The 17,297-nt window shown below is 45.1% G+C and overlaps 3 protein-coding genes across 4 annotated transcripts; 1 reads left to right on the plus strand and 2 right to left on the minus strand.

Moving 5' to 3' along the window:
* Positions 1 to 1,407: 1,407 nt before the first annotated feature.
* Positions 1,408 to 3,557, minus strand: LOC144736855 (protein S100-A1-like). Of its 2 annotated transcripts, none has more exons than XM_078619508.1 (3): positions 3,457 to 3,557; positions 2,513 to 2,697; positions 1,408 to 1,647 (listed from the first exon to the last, which is right to left on the minus strand). In XM_078619508.1, the coding sequence occupies exons 2-3, from the start codon at positions 2,651 to 2,653 to the stop codon at positions 1,462 to 1,464; spliced, it is 327 nt and encodes a 108-aa protein (XP_078475634.1). In that variant the 5' UTR covers positions 2,654 to 2,697; positions 3,457 to 3,557; the 3' UTR covers positions 1,408 to 1,461. The 2 variants fall into 2 exon arrangements, with proteins under 2 accessions (XP_078475634.1, XP_078475635.1); XM_078619509.1 differs by having other exon boundaries at positions 3,442 to 3,489.
* Positions 3,558 to 7,049: 3,492 nt separating this feature from the next.
* LOC144736853 (protein S100-A1-like) lies at positions 7,050 to 9,438 on the minus strand. The gene is made up of 3 exons (XM_078619503.1): positions 9,323 to 9,438; positions 8,304 to 8,490; positions 7,050 to 7,289 (listed from the first exon to the last, which is right to left on the minus strand). Exons 2-3 carry the CDS (start codon positions 8,442 to 8,444, stop codon positions 7,104 to 7,106), a joined length of 327 nt encoding a protein of 108 aa, XP_078475629.1. The 5' UTR covers positions 8,445 to 8,490; positions 9,323 to 9,438; the 3' UTR covers positions 7,050 to 7,103.
* Positions 9,439 to 12,515: 3,077 nt separating this feature from the next.
* On the plus strand, positions 12,516 to 14,228 carry LOC144736852 (protein S100-A1-like). Its single transcript, XM_078619502.1, has 3 exons — positions 12,516 to 12,762; positions 13,210 to 13,396; positions 13,994 to 14,228. The coding sequence occupies exons 2-3, from the start codon at positions 13,256 to 13,258 to the stop codon at positions 14,177 to 14,179; spliced, it is 327 nt and encodes a 108-aa protein (XP_078475628.1). The 5' UTR covers positions 12,516 to 12,762; positions 13,210 to 13,255; the 3' UTR covers positions 14,180 to 14,228.
* The last annotated feature ends 3,069 nt before the right edge of the window (positions 14,229 to 17,297 follow it).

Consider the following 17,297-nt stretch of genomic DNA (forward strand, 5'->3'; position numbering starts at 1 on the left):
CTTCCCTTCTACGTGACTTTTTGCACCATGAACCTCTGCACCACGAACCTCTGCAAACAATGGCGATAGGGGGCATGTGTTGTTTGCTCCACTTGCTGGGTTCTTCTTAAACTGAGTTTGAGATCCTTAATAAACTCCGAGCACACGGAATGAAACATTAAACATCACGCCGAACAAAGAAGAGTGACGTTATCTTAACTCGTAAAGCTTGCTGGGGATACTTGCGATCTTTTTCTGTCTACCTCATAATACACCATTTTGCGTGTATATTATGCTGGTATTTTCATGCGTTTCGTTGCCTATGGTTGTGGTACAATCATGCAAATTGCTGGCCATGACAGGATATCCCTCCCATAGCAAGATGGCCGAACAAGTCTGAGCCTGCGAACATGTTCCTCTCCATGATAGTTGCCAATTGGATTGTAAATGTTGAATGTCATCTCACCCGTTCTGTAATAAAACACAATGGAGACAACTTATACTGGGAGGAACCACCTGGTTCCACCAGCCCACAGGGGATTGTGTCCGTCCGTCGTGCATCCAAAATGGGAGGGGTGGGGCTGTGTGGAAAGGGGAGGGGCTGGGTGGGGTGGGGCTGGTCACCCCGTGGTGCCCTTATAAAACTCAACGTTTAACCTACTCACGCCGGCTTGTGCCCGCCCTCAGTCGGCCATATTTGCGGAATACACCACGCCGCCGTTGACCCTGTCCATTGACATAGCAACCCAACGTTCCTACCAGTTCCCTCCACAGGAATGTTTGTAGTATATTTTCAGACGTTTCTTGCCGAAATACATTGTAAACTTTGTAAAGATCTCTCGGCTTCACCCGTTGCTCGTATCAAACCCTTACTCCCCGTGACTCGTCCAGTTCTCATTTTGCCTTGAAAGACCATTAATTGTAAAGCGGCAAAAACGCTCCTGGCACTTGCTGAACAACGAGACTGCCTCCAACACAACTGCTTGGAATAAATCCGCAAAGCTATGGGACTGTACGCATTCGTGGAACCAGAGTCGATCAACCCCTCAAATCGCTGCACCAGATCGAGTTAAAAGATCGTCACCATGCTGCTCTATTTACGACCGGGATCACGTGGAGGGCCTCGCTATTCTGGCAAATTGTCCCGATGCTGCTGGATGTAATGACCAGCGAAACGTCGGACTTAAAAATAGTAAATGTTGATGCAGTCTTCAAAACACACCGGTGGACTAAAGTAGTAAACTATTTGTCTTTTGTAAACGCGACACATTTTTTTTACCGTTTGGCCGTGTCGGGTGGTGGAGGGTTACGACACACGAATAAATCACGCGATCTACGTGTTAGACTAAAATCAACCCCATTGCTAATATAGCGCAGCGAAACCACCATGGTAGTTTCCATACCCAGAGCACAGTCCAACACGGCACGTTTATGCAACCACGAGATTTATTTCACAACATCCGTATCATTCAAACAGCCGCGTTACTCTTTGAATGCGGTCAGCGCGTGGCTCCTGCCATGCCGCTCGTGGTGCGCTCGGAAGTTGGGGTGGCAGCAGAATTTCAAGGCCGCGACGGTGATCACGAACTCGAGGAAGTCGACTTGCCCATCTTTGTCATCGCCAAGGTCCCGGAGGATGCGGCTCACCACGAACCCATCCACGGGATTCTGAATGAAGCATAACAAGCAAGAGGGGACAAGGAGTTCGCCTGGATTTAGGCGACAGATTGCAGAACATCGGCAAAATATTTAGCAAGTAAAACTGGTGCAAGGGAGGCTCACAACGGTGGCACACGCAGAGAAGCCCAGGGCATTTAGAAACGTATCGCAATGCACCTCGCACCATCCACAAACGCATACTTCAGGCAAATGGCGGATAAAAAAAGTGCACGCGAGATTAAAAACACGGGATTTGGCACAATTGAATTACCCAAAACTACAGAGTAGGACAGGATTATCTTTGTGTGTGGAAGATGCAATATTTGCCATGAGGGGATGAAAATTTAGCATGAAACTCAAAACAGCATTACTGAAAACGGTCCGAAGTTGCACCACATGCCTGCCGAAACCAGAGGCTATGAACATTGGATACACATCGATGTAGTGTGCAAAGATAATGAGTATGTGCCACGAGTATGCTTGGACACACCTTTCCTCCAAAAAGCAGTGTTAACTAAATGGGTCGAGATGATAATGTGCTCGACCTTGAAGCAAGGCATGGGATCAGCTGGGACAGGCGACTGCATGAACAGCCGGCGTTATAGGCCATAGGGAGATGACTCAGGCAGGAATGCCACGGTTCTACGACACGCTTTTAACCCACCTTGTATGCGCCAAAGTTAAGCTCACACTGCTAATAACGGCGACATTTGTGTCAAACCAAAAAGTGTGAGAAAGACCCCCATTTGGAGCAGTGGACTGTATGCGTACATGGTCAGAAAGGGGAGATTGGAAAGGTATGATGCCAAATAAATAAACAAAAATGAGATAAATGGATGGACTCTTCTATGTGAAAATGAAATCTGCGTCTCACCTGGATCAGACTCTTGCCCTTATCCCCTTTCAGGAAGCTCCTAAACTTTTCCTTCTTCAGACAACCTTTGACAGCGTTGTCGCAGGCGAGCTCATTGAAGGTGGACAGGAGCTTCAGCGTGGCTGCATGCAGGTCGCTCATCTTGGCAGAGGAGATGCGCGGTCGAGTCGGTACGCAAGAGGAATCTGCGAGGACACGACAGACAACGAGACGGTCTTCAAATCATGCACACGGCACCTCACCACACCACAATGTGACGAATCGCAAAACGACCGAACACCACGTAGCACCCCCAGCTTTGCTCCAAACACTTTCAAAATAACGGTTTTTGGTTTAGATCGCGTTATTTATAAATGTGTTATAACCCTCCACCACCCGACAGCCAAACTGTAATAAGTATAACCAGTAAAAACAAAGTTTTTCACTATAAATCCTTTATATGCGTGGCGGCTAGAGTCCTCTCGTCCTCTGGCTTGAGATGGCTGCCACCTATGGGTCAGATGATTGCATTGCACCATTAAGCAATTGGTAATTAAATATAATATTTTTGTCCAAAAATGTAAAATTTTGGGGGAAAAAATTTGACGAACATTAATTGTCACGCACAACGAGTCTGTGTGGAAAATGTCAGCTCGATTGGATCACGGGAAGTGGGTTAAATAAAGACCGAAAGATTTGCACGGTCCTAAGCAAGCAAGCGAACTTAATATAAAGGATTTAAAAAGTACCACGTTTACGAAGGACAAACAGTTCACCACTTTAGCCCACCGGTTTTGAGTGAATCAACATCATTTAAAATTAGAGTACAACAAACACAATTTGTTGGGTCTAAACCTCAGCCAGCGCTGCGCACAGCTCTCATCGAACCCAGGTAAACCCCACACGTTGCACAGAGATCCCCATAGCACGTGGCGTCTTCCCCAACACACCGGCGGCACAGAGACCTGCAAGCGACGTCTGCAACTTGAACAACGACTGGTGCCCCCCGTCGCGGCTTTTATGAAGCGCGTCCAGTGACGTCACCACTCACACGTGCTCGCTCTCATTGTGCGTTTGAGTGATTATCTCTTTGATTGGTCCCGTTCATCCAGTTTCCCGGCTATTTTACAAGGGAAGTCTGAGCACAGCGGCAACAACATCAACAGGCAATTCACTGGGAGGCGCGTGCCAAGCGGCCCCAGCATTGTCATCAAGCGGGCTCTTGATGGAGGGAGTGGAGGAGTTTGCACGGAGACGAATTAATTGAAAGCTACATGGTCACTCGCAGCCGACACCACAACCCCCTGCTGTGATAATTGTACGTAAATGAGATGCCCGCGTTTTCACTTCATGATTTCACTGATATGTACATATATACTGGTAGGAACCTCCTGGTTACACCAGCCCACAGGAGATTATTGTGTCCGTCCGTCCGTCGTGCAGGGAAGGGCTGGGTGGAGTGGGGAGGGTGGGGCTGGGTGAGGAGGGGCTGGGTGGGGAGGGGAGGGTGGGGAGGGGCTGGGTGGGGAGGGTGGGGAGGGGCTGGGTGGGGAGGGTGGGGAGGGGCTGGGTGGGGAGGGTGGGGAGGGGCTGGGTGGGGAGGGTGGGGAGGACTGGGTAGGGAGGGTGGGGCTGGGTGGGGGGTGGGAGGGGTGGGGCTGGGTGGGGAGGGGCTGGTCACCCCGTGGTGCCCTTATAAAACTCAACGTTTAACCTACTCACGCCGGCTTGTGCCCGCCCTCACAGTCGGGCCTATTTGCGGAATACACCACGCCGCCGTTGACCCTGCAGGCCATTGACCGAGCAACCCAACGTTCCTACCAGCTCCCTCCGCAGGAATGTGTTATATACGTGGATCTGCCGTGGTGTCAAGGTTTGCTCGCTGGATGTGTAATGCAGAGGTCTTCGGGTTGAGTTCCCCGAGCGGCAGATGAACCAATGCCCACCCAGCATTTTAAAGAGGTCCACCACAATCTCGATTAGAAGCTTTCGTGACTGCAGGAATCCATACTCTTTGGTTTTTCCGGTAAAGTGACGTAGGTAAAAAAAATGTTTTAAATATTTTTTCTCATATATTTGTTCTACCTACATGACTTTACCGAAAGAACCAAAGAGTATAGGGACACCACAGTATGTTTTGACAGCAGTCGCTTGACCAACATGTTGCCACCTCCTGTATATCGGAGCAGGTGATATGAACTGAGATTATCGTAACGGATAATTGATGATAATGTGGACTGCGTCAAACTGTGTTCAACGATGAGAACAACGTGCCCCTATTAGAACTACGAACGACCATAATTGAGGGCAGCGTGATCGTGATTGGTGGAGTTAGGGCCGTCCATAAATGACGTCACGCGATTTTGGACGATTTTTGACCTCCCCCCCCCCCCTTCGTCACACGGCGTCACAAAAAGTCAGACCCCCCTCAAATATGACGTCACAAAGTTCTGCCCCCTCCCCTCAAAAATAAAACATGCTTCAAATCGCTTTAAACTATTGTAATTGTAGTGCGTATTTAATGTGGCGCTGCACTCTGATGTTGTAGGAGAAAACATTTATCAAAAAGTCTATTTAATTAAGTAGAACGTGTTGTCTATATTTATTTAAAGTTGCGCATTTTGATGTGACGTCACATTTCTCACCCCCCCCCCCCTCGTCACACATCGTCAGACCCCCCCCCCCTGCTAGGTGCGTGACGTCATTTATGGACGGCCCCTTAGACGCTGGGATGCCGTCACAGGCGGCAAGACTCGTGTTGCCCCCGCGTGGCTGAGAAAAGAACAGAGCCCCGATTAATATTTAGCTTGGCAGAAGGTTTTATATCACGAGTTCATAAAGCCTGCCTTTGCTAGGAAAAGGTTTTCAATAAATATAATAATGAACCTGATGACGGACTCTTGTGTTGCGACCGAAACGCCGTGTTTTTTTTAATAAACAAATTCTATCTACGTGACTTTACTCAAAGAACCAGAGTATAATAATTAACCTCAAATGATTTTTTGACAATTTTTATCTACGATCAGACACTAACTACTCAAAAATGAATGAACTTAATACTCTGAAGGTAAGCGCATATCTTCTACGATGTTTTAATTAATCAGATTTGAACATCATAAATGCATATTTTTTTCGTTCAAAACCTCTTGAATCTGAAAGATCTCAAAAGCAATGAAAGATTGGACAATGGTTCTCCCTTTCATTGTATTTGCTGTTTAACGCTCCGAAACAAAAAAACCCACAATATTATATTTAAAAGTTTCTGTATGACACGCACAAACATGTTTTAGGGCACTTCAAATCGAGATTTGGGGGCCTTAAAATGAAAAATCTCGGATTTTTAGATGTTTCCTATTGTCTTAAAACTACCCATGTACCAAACTTCAACTTTGTACTAGGTCTGGAAGTACCCGAGAGGTTTGAGACGCAGATTGTCTTTGTATATATTGGTTTTGTATTTCTTAAATATTATCAGTATACATTGGTTTTATTCGGAATAAAGTCTTACCAAACTCAATTGTATTTGCAAGTATATTAATGGAATAATTGCATGCACACCACATTACAACTGTTGTAATTATTTAATTGAACCGTCATGAGTAAAATATACTTGATGCATTCCTTGGCCCAACCGCAATTTCAACAGCGTGAGAGCAGCTCTCGAAAGAACTTTCAAGTGTTAGAATTACCTTTAGTTTATAGTTTCCTTTATTGTAATTTTGTTCAACTACATTTAGTTTATTTTTAGGCCTTGCATTACAATTGAGACGTCGTGTCATGTACACCGTTTCAGTAGGCGTTACACAAACTATGGTAAAGTTCAGTCCTGGGGGATTCAAGGAATTCGGTATGAACGCAGCAGACCTGAACTTCAGTCATTCCCACAACGCAAAACAAGGACATGCACCAACATCTCAGAGGTAATCTCTAAACAAATTCACAAGTGTCCAACCATTTACTTGATTTCATACTTGGCATGTTCGCGGGAAACACGCAGAACACCGGGCTTTCTGGGGACTTGGGCAAAGTTGTTTAAAGTCTGCTAATATGAAAAACTAGTTATATTGAAATGAAAGTGCCGAGACCCTGAAAAAAAAGTGCAACCAATCTCATTTCTACTCCCCCCCCTCCCATTTCAGACTCGGAACGGTCCAAATGTGGCTGAAAACCAGCCCTCATGCCACCATCCACAGCACACGTTGGTTGCAGTTATGATGCCAGTCGTGGGAATGGAGCCTTTACGATTATAGTAATGTTAAGGTTGTAAAAACAGATAACCATCTTGGTCATATTTAGATACGTGCTGTTGATATTGCGCATAGATCTTGTCAACGCAATCACGTATACAATAGGGCACCCTATCCTACGTCGAATAGATTTGGTCAACTTGATTCGGCATTCCAGTTATGAAACCACAACCAGGGAAACGGATTTCTGGGATTTCATATCGCCAGACTTATCCTGGTAGCCGCCAATTGTGGACATTGCAAAGGACAGTGCATGCGTAACCACTGCAGAACTTTCTATAACCAAAGTACCAAGTCACAAGCACGCCACGTTTATGCGATCAAATGTTTATTTCACAGTATCCGTATCATTTCAAACAGCCGCGTTACACTTTGAATGCGGTCAGCGCGTGGCTCCTGCCATGCCGCTCGTGGTGCGCTCGGAAGTTGGGGTGGCAGCAGAATTTCAAGGCCGCGATGGTGATCACGAACTCGAGGAAGTCGACGTGCCCATCTTTGTCATCGCCAAGGTCCCTCAGGATGCGGCTCACCACGAACCCATCCACGGGATTCTGAATGGAATCACGACAGCAAGAGTTACGAGAAAACAATGAACCGAGGTAACAGACTGGCAAAGACAGAACCATGGGCGAAATCTACAGCAAAAAAATCAAATCGCACATCCGGTTTAATTTCAAATGCCAATGCAGATCATTTCATTGAAAGTTGATTAACGGTGCGCAGCCAATATATTGCATATTCTCGGATAAACATGTGCATATTCTTCTGCGTGTTGATTAAACGGACCAAGCAAAGCCATAAAATTTTAACCCGTAAAAACAAAGTTTTTCACTATAAATCCTTTATATGCGTGGCGGCTCGAGTCCGCTCGTCCTCTGGCTTGAGATGGCTGCCACCTATGGTTCAGATGATTGTCTGCCACCATTAAGCAATTGGTAATTAAATATTTAAAAAAACATTTCCCTAAACAGTGTAGAATTTTGGGAAAATTTTCACGAAAATAAATTGTCACGCACAACGAGTCTGTGTGCAAAATGTCAGCTCGATTGGATCACGGGAAGTGGGTTAAAAAACGACCGTAAGATTTGCACAGTCCTAAGCAAGCACGCAAACTTAATATAAATGATTTAAAAAGGGGGTACTGCATTCTCGTTAAACATGGTGCATTGCAATTTAGACAACATTAAGCCACCTGGTTCAGATAGGCCCATAGTGATGCCACCACTTTTACCCCTCTCAGACCTTAACCAGGCAGACTTACAATTATAGCTATCGCCTGATGAAGCCGACTGCAAGCGACAGCAAAAAACTAATTTTAAATGTTTTGAGTTTGCGCTCCATAACATGTGTGCTGTAGAAATTGTCACGTTTTGGTTACGACACAAACATTACTAATTGTCCGTGTAAGATTGAAACGATAGATACACATTTACGCAATCAAACTTAAAACTTTATGCAGAACGGAGATTCGAAGATACAAGGTCAAAAAGATGAAACCGGAGACTCAAGATATGACGATTAACAGAGGGACTCGTCCATGCGAATATCAAAAGCCACGTCCTCACCTGGATCAGACTCTTGCCCTTATCCCCCTTGAGGAAGCTCCTGAACTTGTCTTTCTTCAGACAATCTTTGACAGCGTTGTCGTGGGCGAGCTCATGGAAGGTGGCCAGGAGCTTCAGGGTGGCTGCATGGAGGTCACTCATCTTGGCAGAAGAGATGCACGTGGTCGAGTCGGTACGAAAGAGGAATCTGCAGAGGACAGAGCGAGACGGACGTCACTCCCGTGAAGATGATTAAACACGGCAACCACAAAACCACCAATTTGTCCCGTATGGCCTGACCCTCAGCCAGGGAACTGTTCTCGCCGAACCCAGATAAAACCCACGCGTTGTAGAGATCCCCACTCCACAAAGCATCTTCCCCCAACAGCAGCAGCGGTAGCCGCACGCAGAAACCTGAAGGCGACGTCTGCAACTTCAATAACAACGGAAGCTGCCCACGTCGCAGTCTTCAAATCATGCACACGGCACCTCACTCTACACACCACAATGTGACGAACCGCAAAACGACTGAACATCTCGATTTAAAGCTTTCGTGACTGCAGGGATTCATCTTCTTGGTTCTTTCGGTAAAGTCACGTAGAATGACATAATAAAAATAAAACAATAAAATAATTCTCACGACGTTTCGGCCACAACGCAAGCAGCCGTCCTCAGGTGGAGATCAGGTCTGTCGAGTAGACAGTCTGAAATGTCATTTCATTGTCCGTGTAATGTCATTTCAGACTCCGTCTTCTCGACAGACCTGCTCTCCATCGAAACGTCGTGAGAATTATTTTATTAGGTTTTATTTGTATTATTTTATTATTTCCATTCTACGTGACTTTACCGAAAGAACCAAGAAGAAGACCGAACATCAGCACGTAGCACCACCCAGCTTTGTTCCAAACACAATTTGTTGGGTCTAAACCCTCAGCCAGCGCTGCGCACTGCTCTCATCGAACCCAAGTAAACCCCACGCGTTGCACAGAGATCCCCCACAGCACAAGGCGTCTTCCCCAACACAGCGGCGGCGCAGAGACCTGCAAGCGACGTCTGCAACTTGAACAACTGCTGCTGCTGCCCCCGTCGCGGCTTTTATAAAGCGCGTCCAGTGACGTCACCACTCACACCTGCTCGCTCTCATTGTGCGATCGAGTGATGAGTTTATTTGATTTGGTCCCGTTTAGCCAGTTTTAATTTACAAGGAAAGTCCATGATGCGTGAGCACAGCAGCAGCAGCAACAACGTCAACAGATAATTAACTTGGAGGCGCGTGCCACGCGGCCCCGCCATTGTTATCAAGCAGACGCTTGATGGAGAGAGGAGTGGAGGAGTTTGCACGAAGACGAATTCAGTTTAAATCAATCTACGTCGTCACTCGCAGCCAAGACCACGGCCTCTGCAGTAGGCCTCGGCAAGGTAAGGTAATTGTACCCTTTTTACCGGGTAAAAGAGTAAAGATAAAGGGTAAATGTGTCGACATGCCAAGGGGTAAGGGTCAAGGGTAGGGTAAAAGGTAGGCTCGTTGCTTTTTACCTTTTACCTTACCTGCTAAAGGGTAAAAGGTAGGGTAGAGTGATTGTATTGTGGTAAGGTAAAAGGTAGGGTAAATGTAGGCTCGTTGCTTTTTACACTTTTACCTTACCTTGCCGAGGCTTACTTCTGCAGTGACTAAAATTACAATTAAATGAGATGCCCCCGTTTTCACTTCAGAATTTGATTGAGACTGAAGTATGCACGTGGGCCTGCCGTGGTGTCATGGTTTGCTCACTGGATGTGTAATGCTGCAGAGGTCTTCGGTTTGATCTCCCAAGTTCAAGTTCACTTATTAGGTATAGCCCTGTGAGCCATTCGGCACTTGAATCGGGTGCAACCGCAACAAACAAAAAACAAAAACATGAACAAGAAAACATCTTAAAGTGACTAAGTGCAAACAGAAAATCCAAGAAAAGAGAGAAAAATATTGCAGAAAAAGCACCGTACACCAACACTGTGCAAAAATCCCAGTGGGATGCAAGTCAAACAACAACAACAACAACCACAAGACAACTTAGATTAAGGCCATCAGTCTAACTCCGTACTACAACAAACAGACATGGCCAAACCAAAAAACGTTTCGAAAATCACCAAAATAAAGCCATAAAAGCAATGAAACAGTAATCATAGGAACTGTGACCGAATTTTCACAATAAACGACATAAACAACATGTACTACCAAACTCTGCAGCCATAGCTGCCATAGCTGCAGAGTTTGATGAATGAATTCCCACTCAGCATTGTAACGATGCACACCATCCAGTATTTGATCACTTTGTTTTGCCAGCGGTGGCTTGACCAGGTCGTTACAAGGCTGCATCTTTACCTTACACCTTCTGCATGTCAGACCAGGGAATATGAACTGAGATTATTAAAACTTATAATTTAAGACAATGTGGATTGCGTCAAACACAATGCCCATAATATAACCCGATTATATTAAAGAAAAATATTAAACACCAATGATGTTACTAATAGGGGTTTTCCCCTCTTTTCTGGCAACAAAACTGACACCTTTTGCAAGGAATCATGCTTACATTAACCACAATACTTGCAGTCAAATGCAAACAAAAAACAATACTCTGATCATTTATGCATTGTCTTTGAAACTGATTGGTCCACACCAGAGAAAGCTGTCCCTAGAGCCTAGTCTCATATGGTGTTCGACCAGATGACGCCAAAAGGCGCACAGTTCATAGACAACGCACTACCAGAGTAATGAGAGCTCGGGGTGAGCAGCCACATCATGGGACCTCTCTTGCCAGTACCAAAACATACTAATAGGATTTTTCCGGCAACAAAACTGACACCTTTTGCAAGGAATCATGCTTACATTAACCACAAAACTTGCAGTCAAATGCGTTATAAAAAAAACCTCTTGCCAAGCAACGAGCAATCCGGGACATCTCCTCATTCTCAGCCACACGGGGGCGACACGAGCCTTGACTCTAGATTTGAAGCTTTCGTGACTGCAAGGATTCACATTCTTAGGTTTTTTCGGTAAAGTCACGTAGGTAAAAAATAAAAATTATTAAAAGTAAAATAAAAATTAAATAAAAATCACGACGTTTCGGAGGCAACACAAGCCTCCGTCATGTGTTGCCTCCGAAACGTCGTGATTTTTATTCTATTTTTATTTTACTTTTTTTAATTTTAAAATAAAAATCACGACGTTTCGGAGGCAACACAAGCCTCCGTCTTGTGTTGCGTCGTGATTTTTATTTTATTTTTATTTTATTAATTTTAATTTTTTTACGTACGTGACTTTACTGAAAAAAACCTAAGAATACGAGTCTTGACGCCCGTGACGGAATCCGAGCGCCTGATGGGAAACGCGTACACCTAGGGGGGAGGGGGTCAGACATTTGTGACGATGTGTGACGAGGGGGGGGGGTGTTTGAAAAATGTGACGTCACATCAAAATGCGCAACTTTTAATAAATATAGACAACACGTTCTACTTAATTAAATATACTTTTTAATAAATGTTTCTTCTACAACATCAGAATGCAGCGGCACATTAAATACGCACTACAATGACAATATTTTAAAGTGATTTGAAGCCTGTTTTTTTTTTGGGGGGGGGGGGGGGGGCAGAGCTTTGTGACGTCATATTTGAGGGGGGGGTTCTGACTTTTTGTGACGCCGTGTGACGATGGGCGGGGGGGGGGTAAAAAATCGTCAAAAATCGTGTGACGTCATTTATGGACGGCCCCAAACTGCACCAATCACGATCAAACTGCGCTCAATGAAGAGTGTGAGTCGTTCAAAAATGATCAGTTTGAATAATCTCAGGTCATATTCCCCGCTCTGAGACACAGGAGGTGTTAGCAACAATATACATGCTTGTAATTACTTGGTCAAAGCTACTGCTGGAAAATAGTGGTTCAGCCACTGCTGGCGAAACATGCTGATAAAATACCTGTGATGCACATCTTTGCAATGCTGGGTGGGCAGTGGTTCAATTGCCGCTCGAGTTCAAACAGAAGGCCTCTGCATTAGACATCCAGTAAGAAAACCATGATACAACGGCAGACCCACGTACATGGGGACATATCAGTCAAATCATGAAGTGATAACGCGGGCATCTCATTTACGTACAATTATCAGAGCAGGGGGTTGTGGTGTCGGCTGCCAGTGACGATGTAGATTTAATTCAATTCGTCCCCGTGCAAACTCCTCCATCAAGAGCCCGCTTGATGACAATGCTGGGGCCGCTTGGCACGCGCCTCCCAGTGAATTGCCTGTGGATGTTGTTGCCGCAGTGCTCAGACTTCCCTTGTAAAATAGCCGGGAAACTGGATGAACGGGACCAATCAAAGAGATAATCACTCGATCGCACAATGAGAGCGAGCGGGTGTGAGTGGTGACGTCACTGGAAGGCGCTTCATAAAAGCCGCGACGGGGGCAGCAGTCGTTGTTGAAGTTGCAGACGTCGCTTGCAGGTCTCTGCGCCGCCGCTGTGTTGGGGAAGACGCCTTGTGCTGTGGGGATCTCTGTGCAACGCGTGGGGTTTACCTGGGCTCAATGAGAGCTGTGCACAGCGCTGGATGAGTTTTAGACCCAACAAAAATTGTGTTTGTTGTACTCAAATTTTTAAATGATGTTGATTCACTCAAAACACCGGTGGGCTAATGTAGTGAACTGTTTGTCCTTTGTAAATGTGGTACTTTTTACTGTGTGGCTGTGTCGGGTGGTGGAGGGTTACGACACATTTATAAATAACGCGATCTAGCCCAAAAACCTTTTGTTATGAAATTGTGTTTGGCACAAAGCTGGGGGTGCTACGTGGTGTTCGGTCGTTTTGCGATTCGTAACATTGTGGTGTGGAGAGGTGAGGTGCCGTGTGCATGATTTTGAAGACCGTCTCGTTGGTTGTGGTGTCCTCGCAGATTCTTCTTTCGTACCGACTCGACCGCGTGCATCTCCTCTGCCAAGATGAGCGAACTCCATGCAGCCACGCTGAAGCTCCTGTCCACCTTCAATGAGCTCGCCCGCGACAACGCCGTCAAAGATTGTCTGAAGAAGGAAAAGTTTAGGAGCTTCCTGAAGGGGGATGAGGGCAAGAGTCTGATCCAGGTGAGACGTGGTTTTGATATTCGTCTGCACCAGTCCCAATGCTCATGATCCCATTTTGAGTCTCCGGTTTTGTTTTTTGAGCTTGTGTTTTTTAACGTCCGTGTTCTGCATAATAAAGGTTTCTGGATTGGACCGCGCAAATATAAATGCCCGTTAAACTCGACACGGCCAAATTGGTGAGGGTGGTTATGTAAAGCGTGCCGATCGGTTGCTACTTTAGCACACCGGTGTGAAGAGCTGGCAACATGTACTTGTAGAGTACGACGTTTCGCTGGTTTCTAAAATCGCATTTGAGGCGCCAGCCATAATTGTGGCAAGTGGCGTTTTGGCCTTGTAGAGATGGTTTCTGATGGGGCCTAATCCGGGGCGAATACCCGTTAAGGGATTAATGTCGCCTTAAAGGCTCGAATGGATCTTGTTTAATTCTGAGACTGCAGTACATATTGTTGTGGTTGGCTTTGTTAATCAACATGATAGAATTGCCTGCATTAGCATGTAATTAAACCGTGTCTCACTTGATTGCTAGAGGCTTCACCCGTTCTGCAGTCGGTCCAGTTCCAGGCTTGTCTAACTCTTGCTGTTGTGATTCCGTTTCAGAATCCCGTGGATGGGTTCGTGGTGAGCCGCATCCTGAGGGACCTTGGCGATGACAAAGATGGGCACGTCGACTTCCTCGAGTTCGTGATCACCGTCGCGGCCTTGAAATTCTGCTGCCACCCCAACTTCCGAGCGCACCACGAGCGCAATGGCAGGAGCCACGCGCTGACCGCATTCAAAGAGTAACGCGGCTGTTTGAATGACTCGGATACTATTAAATAAACATTTGATCGCATCAACGTGCCGTGCGTGTGACTTGGTACTCAGGTTATAGAAAGTTCTGCAGTGGTTTCTCGTGCATTGTCCTTTACAATGTCCACGATGGCCAGCTACCAGGCTAAGTCTGGCGATCAGGAATCCGTTTCCCTGGTTGTGTTTTCCATAACTGGAAGGATTAATACAATTAACCAGATCTATTCGACGTAGGATAGGGTGCACGAATTTAATACGTGAATGCTTTAACAAGATCTATGCGCAATATCAACAGCACGTATCTAAATATGACCAAGATATTTATCTGCTTTTTACAACCTCCAAATATTACTCTAATCGTAAAAGCTCCGTTCCTACGACTGGCATCATAACTGCAACTAACGTGTGCTCTGGAAGGTGGCTCGAGGGCTGGTTTCCAACCAAATTTGGACCGTTCTGAGTCTCAAATAGGACGGGGGTTGAAATGAGATTGGTTGCACACTTTTTTTCAGGGTTTCAGCACGTTCATTTGAAATAAACGTTGTGCATATTAGACTTTTCACAATTTCTCCCAAGACCCCAGAAAGCCCGGTGTTCTGCATGTTTGCCTCTAACATGCCAAGTGTAAAGGTTGTGGAAGTGACTTCTGGAATCCGGTCTTTATTTGTCATTCATTACAACTCCTTCACGCCGCTGATGGACGGCGTGAGAGGGATAGAGATGCGCGCAGCCACGTGGCAGCCTGGACCCCCGCTCTGGCGTGGCCTCTTCCCTCCGTTCGTTCCAGTTCTGGCCACGTGTTCGTCTCCACCCCTATTTACTACCCGGGTCACGTGGAACCTTTCCACCAATCCTGGTTAGCCTCTGAAATCTTCCAGACTCCATCGTAGGCTCCTGGGACCACGCCCCTGACTCGTCTCCCCATTGGCTGTGGCTAAAGCCAGCAGAACCAATCCTCTATTTACAGCTGTCACCTTTCCATTACGTCAGGGCTACGCCCCTAGACTTCCCCCCCATTGGCTATTGACCAGGACCGGCAGAGCCAATCATCGTGACGAGTTGTGATCCGTCAGCGACCCGGATATATTCTCACATTGCACAAGTATGCAATCCAGGGAATGGTTGGCCGCGTGTGAATTTGTTTATAGATGACCTCTGAGATGTTGGTGCATGTCCTTGTCTTGCAGTATTGTGGGAATGTGACTAAAGGGTTTGTCTGCTTTGTTCATACCGAATCCCTTTCATCCCGCAGGACTGAACTTCACCTGAACTTGAATGTTTAAATTGAGCGATAGTTTCATCTGACGCCTACTGAAACGGTGTACATAACACGCCGTCTCAATTGTAATGCAAGGCCTAAAAATAAACAAATTTAATCTATTTGAAAAAAAACTTATAATGAAGAAAACTAGTAACTAAAGGTAATTCTAACACTTGAAAGTGATCTTGAGAGCTGCTCACCCTGTTGAAATAGCGGTTGGGCCAAGGAATGCATCAAGTATAATTTACTCATGACGGTTCAATTGAAATAATTACAACAGTTGTGATGTGCAAGCAATATTCCATTATTGTACTTGTAAATACAATTGAGTTTGGTTAGACTTTATTAAGAATGAAACCAATGTATACTTAATAATATTTAAAAAATAGAAAACACCAATCTATATAAAGACCTTAATCTGTCTCGCAAACCTCTAGGGTACTTCCCGACATGGTAGAAATCTGAATTTTGTTACATATAGGTAGCTTTTAAGATAATTGGAAACATCTGAAAATACGAGATTTTTCATTTTAAGGCCCCCAAATCTCGATTTGAAGTGCTATAAAACATGTTTGTGCGTGCCATACAGAAACTTTAAAATATAATAGTGGGTTTTTTTTTGTTTCAGAGCGTTAAATAACAAGTATAAAAGGGAGAACCATTTTCCTATCTTTGATTGTTTTTGAGATACTTCAGTTTTAAGTGGTTTTGAACGAAAAAAATACACATTTTATGATGTTCAAATCTTATTAATAAAAAAGCCGTAAACGATATGAGCTTTCCCTCCGTAATAAGTTAATTCATTTTTGAGTAGTTAGCGTCTGATCGTAGATAAAAATTGTCAAAAAATAATTTGAGGTTAATTATTATACTCTGATCCTTTGGGTAAAGTCACGTAGATAGAAACAAGTATAACCCGTAAAAACAAAGTTTTTCACTATAAATCCTTTAGATGCGTGGCGGCTAGAGTCCTCTCGTCCTCTGGCTTGAGATGGCTGCCACCTATGGGTCAGATGATTGCATTGCACCATTAAGCAATTGGTAATTAAATATAATATTTTTGTCCTAAAAAGTGTAATTTTGGAATTTTTTTTTCACGAACATTAATTGTCACGCACAACGAGTCTGTGTGGAAAATGTCAGCTCGATTGGATCACGGGAAGTGGGTTAAAAAACGACCGAAAGATTTGCACGGTCGTAAGCAAGCAAGCGAACTTAATATAAAGGATTTAAAAATAAGGGAGACACGCCGTTTCGGTCGCAACACAAGAGTCCGTCATGAGGTTAATTATTATATTTATTGAAAACCTTTTCCTAGCAAAGGCAGGCTTTATGAACTCGTGATATAAAACCTTTTGCCAAGCTAAATATTAATCGGGGCTCTGTTCTTTTCTCAGCCACGCGGGGGCAACCCGAGTCTTGCCGCAAGTGACGGCATCCCAGTGCCGAATGGGAAACGCGTGCTTTGGGGCCGTCCATAATTGACGTCACGCACCTAGGGGGGGGGGGGGGTCAGACATTTGTGACGATGTGTGACGAGGGGGGGGGTTGAGAAATGTAACGTCAAATCGAAATGCGCAACTTTAAATAAATATAGACAACACGTTCTACTTGATTAAATATACTATTAAGTAAATGTTTTCTACTACAACATCAAAGTGCAGCGCCACATTAAATACGCACTACAATGACAATAGTTTAAAGCGATTTGAAGCATGTTATATATTTTTTTGGGGGGCCAGAGCTTTGTGACGTCATATTTGAGGGGGGGTCTGACTTTTTGTGACGTCATTTATGGACGGCCCCTAACTCCACCAATCACGATCACGCTGCCCTCAATTATGGTCGTTC

The sequence above is a fragment of the Lampetra planeri genome, chromosome 63, assembly GCF_965212315.1.
Source record: "Lampetra planeri chromosome 63, kcLamPlan1.2.h2, whole genome shotgun sequence".
Taxonomy (NCBI): domain Eukaryota; kingdom Metazoa; phylum Chordata; class Hyperoartia; order Petromyzontiformes; family Petromyzontidae; genus Lampetra; species Lampetra planeri.

What these genes read in the sequence shown, in the direction of transcription:
- LOC144736855 (XM_078619508.1), bottom strand. Translation starts at nt 2,653, where the DNA reads ATGAGCGACCTGCATGCAGCCACGCTGAAGCTCCTGTCCACCTTCAAT. An exon ending in AGGGCAAGAGTCTGATCCAG is followed by an intron (nt 1,648 to 2,512) that starts GTGAGACGCAGA and finishes TGCTTCATTCAG; the next exon opens with AATCCCGTGGATGGGTTCGT.
- LOC144736852 (XM_078619502.1), top strand. Translation starts at nt 13,256, where the DNA reads ATGAGCGAACTCCATGCAGCCACGCTGAAGCTCCTGTCCACCTTCAAT. An exon ending in AGGGCAAGAGTCTGATCCAG is followed by an intron (nt 13,397 to 13,993) that starts GTGAGACGTGGT and finishes ATTCCGTTTCAG; the next exon opens with AATCCCGTGGATGGGTTCGT.
- LOC144736853 (XM_078619503.1), bottom strand. Translation starts at nt 8,444, where the DNA reads ATGAGTGACCTCCATGCAGCCACCCTGAAGCTCCTGGCCACCTTCCAT. An exon ending in AGGGCAAGAGTCTGATCCAG is followed by an intron (nt 7,290 to 8,303) that starts GTGAGGACGTGG and finishes GATTCCATTCAG; the next exon opens with AATCCCGTGGATGGGTTCGT.